Source organism: Eurypyga helias, unplaced genomic scaffold (genome assembly GCF_000690775.1).
Source record: "Eurypyga helias isolate BGI_N326 unplaced genomic scaffold, ASM69077v1 scaffold36649, whole genome shotgun sequence".
NCBI lineage: Eukaryota > Metazoa > Chordata > Aves > Eurypygiformes > Eurypygidae > Eurypyga > Eurypyga helias.
This window is the reverse complement of record NW_010273323.1, coordinates 1-3258: the sequence shown is the minus strand read 5'-3', so window position 1 is coordinate 3258 and position 3258 is coordinate 1. Positions and strand designations below refer to the sequence as shown.

The window sequence follows — 3258 nt, the reverse complement described above, 5'->3', positions numbered from 1 at the left end:
GTGCACTCTGCACCATGGCAAAGGCTAAATCACAGCTCGACTCACACAGGAGCTCCCACCACCAGCGCTTTATTTCCTGCCAGCCCCCCCAAGTGCCCACACTAGGCTACGCGGGGGGGTTGGGTGCTGGGTGATGACAGCAGACACCAGCCTCAGCCCTCCCAGGTCTGGTTAATCACAGAGGAAAGTCCAGGCAGGCTCTGCCTCACGCTGTAAGCCCTAATGGCAGCGCCATTCCCTGCAGAAAGAAAAAGCACAGCCAAATCTTCCAAACTTTGCCATGGAACAACCCTCATCCCAGGGCAAAGGCTGCCACAAGCACAGCCCTGGCCTGCCCCAACAGGAGAGGCCAAACCCACAGCAGCTCCTCCACTGCAGGTAAGGAGGGACCTGGCTCAGCACCTGCACCAAGGGCGATTTCGAGGCATCACACCACTACAAACTATGAGAGCGAGTGCCCAAAGCCAGCCCTGGCCCCCCAAGCAAAGCTCAGACGTGGAACATGGAGCCATTTTGCACTGAGCCGCCATGGCAGCACAAGCCCAAAGCAGCCCTGGGCCCCACGCAGCCACAACAGGCTCTGACGTGCAGAGCCGAGCCCACCTGGTCCAAGCCCTGAGCCAGGCTGCAGGCAGGCAGTGCTGATCCTGGCAGGGAAAAAGAGGCAGATCCAGGAAAAGCCTGGGGAGGAGGGGAGGAAGGAGGGGAGGGCAGCAAGTAGCAGCTCAGCCTGGATTTGGAGGGAGAAGGCAGCTGTAATTGTGCCAGAGAGCAAATCCAGTTCCTCCTCCCCCTCTGTTGCAGCAAGGCACAGATCCACGCCGATGGAGGCGGACATCAAAGTGCAGCCAAGGTTGGGAGACAGCAAGCCCTGCCTGTGCCCCTCCCAAGCTGGGGCTCAGGTGGAGGCCTGCAGCTTAGAGAGCCCATCAGCATATTGGAACTGGGCGCTGTTCTCGTACTCGTACATGTCCAGCGCCACCTCACAGCTCTCCCGCACCACCCGCTCCTCGTCATGGATGAAGGCGCGCAGGGTCTCCAGGCAGGAGGGACGGGCGATGGAGCCCAGGGCCTCGGCGCACTCGTGCCGCACCATGGGGCTCTCGGTGCGGCTGCACAGTGCAGCTGTCAGCTGCGGGACACAGGCCTCATCTTGCATCTGGCCCAGCACATAGCCAATCTCATGGCGGAAGAGTGCGCTGCTGGAGTGGAGTCCTGCAGAGACAAAGCGAGAGTGAGCTGCCACTAACCCTGAAGTGGGATGCTTGGCTGAAGCCCTCCACTCAAAAGCCAGGGGAAGCCATGGGGCGGGCTGGTCTGGAGGTCTGAGCCATTGGTTGCCAACACAGACCCGTGGGGGCTTTTGGGGAAGGGGAGAAAATACCTACGAGGTCTGTCTCAGCCCGCTCCCTGACCCCGCACCACCAGGCAGCCCCAGCACCACACACCTGTGGCTGTGCCCCGGAGAACGCCCTCCCAGCAGAGCTGCCAGCACCCTCGCCTGCCCTGCAGAGCCTGCACTGCCACTGGCCCTGCCCTACCAGCACGATCTGCCTGGGGCAGGCTGGCAGCACAGCCACGGCCTGAAGCCCTCCCATTCTGTGTGACTGAACCGCAGCAGCTCACGGGTCCCTGCACGCCTCATCTCACGGTGCAGACATGCCCTCAGCTCATCCCGGATGGCTGAAAAGCCTCATCCACTTGGGCTGGGGCCTGGGTCCAAAAGGTTCTTGGGCTGTGATCTGTCCCTTCCCCACTCAGGAGACATTTACTCCCCTCTCCAAAGCTATTCCCAAACCCCAGGACAAGATCAGCAGCCTCTGACTTTCTAGGACAGGAGAGCAGGACCTCAGGTCAGATTGGCTGGTCCCAAACCAACATTACAGAGAGGACTGTGCCCTCTCCCACCCAGACCCCTGCAGAAAGGGGGCATGGAGGATGGTGAGGGGGCTGTGAAACACCAGACAGCACCGAGCGCTTTGCGATGTGGCTCTTGCAAGCAAGCAGTGGGACACCAGCTCCAGAAACAAACGCACAAAGAGCCTAAGAGAAGCCCTGCAGCTCTGGCAGCCCTGGATTTGGGAAGGGCTAATCCCAGATTAACCTGCACAGATTTACAGTGAGGAGACTGCAGGCAGCCTTGCACTGGCCCTTACCGTCTGTCAGCGCCAGCACAGCAGCCTGGCCCCCCAAATTTCGCAGGGCAAACATGGCCCTGTAGCGGTCGAACAATGTGCACGACTCATCCAGGAGGGTTTCACGGAGTTTGGTGATGTCTGTCTCCTCGGCAGGAGGAGCGGGGTCCACAGAAAGGTAGGGGCTGGTGCCCAGCTCCTGCTTGTTCTCCTGCAGCCACTCCAGCCTCCTCACTGCTAGCTGACATGTCTCTGCCACCTGTGGGGACAGGAACACAGCCCTGGCTGCAGGACAGCACCGTACAGTGCTAGGGGGTCATGCAGGGCTTTCTGACAGCAGCTGAGCACCAGCACACTCATGGTGCCCCTGTCCATGGCCATGGGCTGCCCAGGAGTAACCTGCCTCACCCTCCTGGACCAGCAGTGCTGCACCCCAGGGAAACTAGCCTCACCTCAACCACAGGATCCTCTGAATAGCGTTTCAGGATATCCAGCACATCAGGATTCCCGAGAGCACCCAGGGCTTCACCTGAAGGAAGGACATGTCAGGATGTTATCAAGGTGTATACATGAAGAGGACCCTACTCTGTCCTCCGGTAGAGCTTCGCCTCGCTCCGAAATGGGGACACAGGCCTGACTCTGACCAATCCTAAATGAGATGGCCAGGCAAATAAGCATGGCAGGAGCCAGACTTGCCAGCAGGAAGGGGAAGGCTCAGCCAGGGTTGGTCAGGGGATGTGGTGAGGCGGTTACATCGCTCAGGGGTTTCCAAACCACGACACCCAAGCTGAATCAGACCTTCACAAGCTGTGTGGTACAGGGGGAAGCACCCACAAGTCCCACTTGCAGGCTGCAGCCTTCCCCTGCACCCACAGCTGCAGGAGCTGCCATCATACCTGCCTCATGCCTGACCATGGGCTCCTGGGTGGTGTCCTCCAGCACGCGGATGAGCACAGGGATGGCTGCTTCATCCTGCATCTGGCCCAGGCAGTAAGCCAGCTCGTGCTTCAGCAGTGCAGAGCCATCTCCAAAGGCCTGGCTGATCCAGTGCACGGCTGCGCAGCCGCCCAGGTTGCGCAGGGTGAAGAGGGCCCGGAACCGGGCGGGCAGCGGCTGGGTCGAG

The 3258-nt window shown here is 60.5% G+C and overlaps 1 protein-coding gene across 1 annotated transcript; it reads right to left on the bottom strand.

Annotated features, from left to right (window-relative positions):
- Window positions 1–898: 898 nt before the first annotated feature.
- On the bottom strand, window positions 899–3251 carry DOHH (deoxyhypusine hydroxylase/monooxygenase; the record flags this gene model as incomplete). The annotated part of the gene is made up of 4 exons (XM_010159441.1): window positions 899–1215; window positions 2157–2394; window positions 2588–2664; window positions 3032–3251. Coding segments are annotated over 4 exons (852 nt in total), but the record flags the coding sequence as incomplete, so codon positions are not given.
- Window positions 3252–3258: the final 7 nt, after the last annotated feature.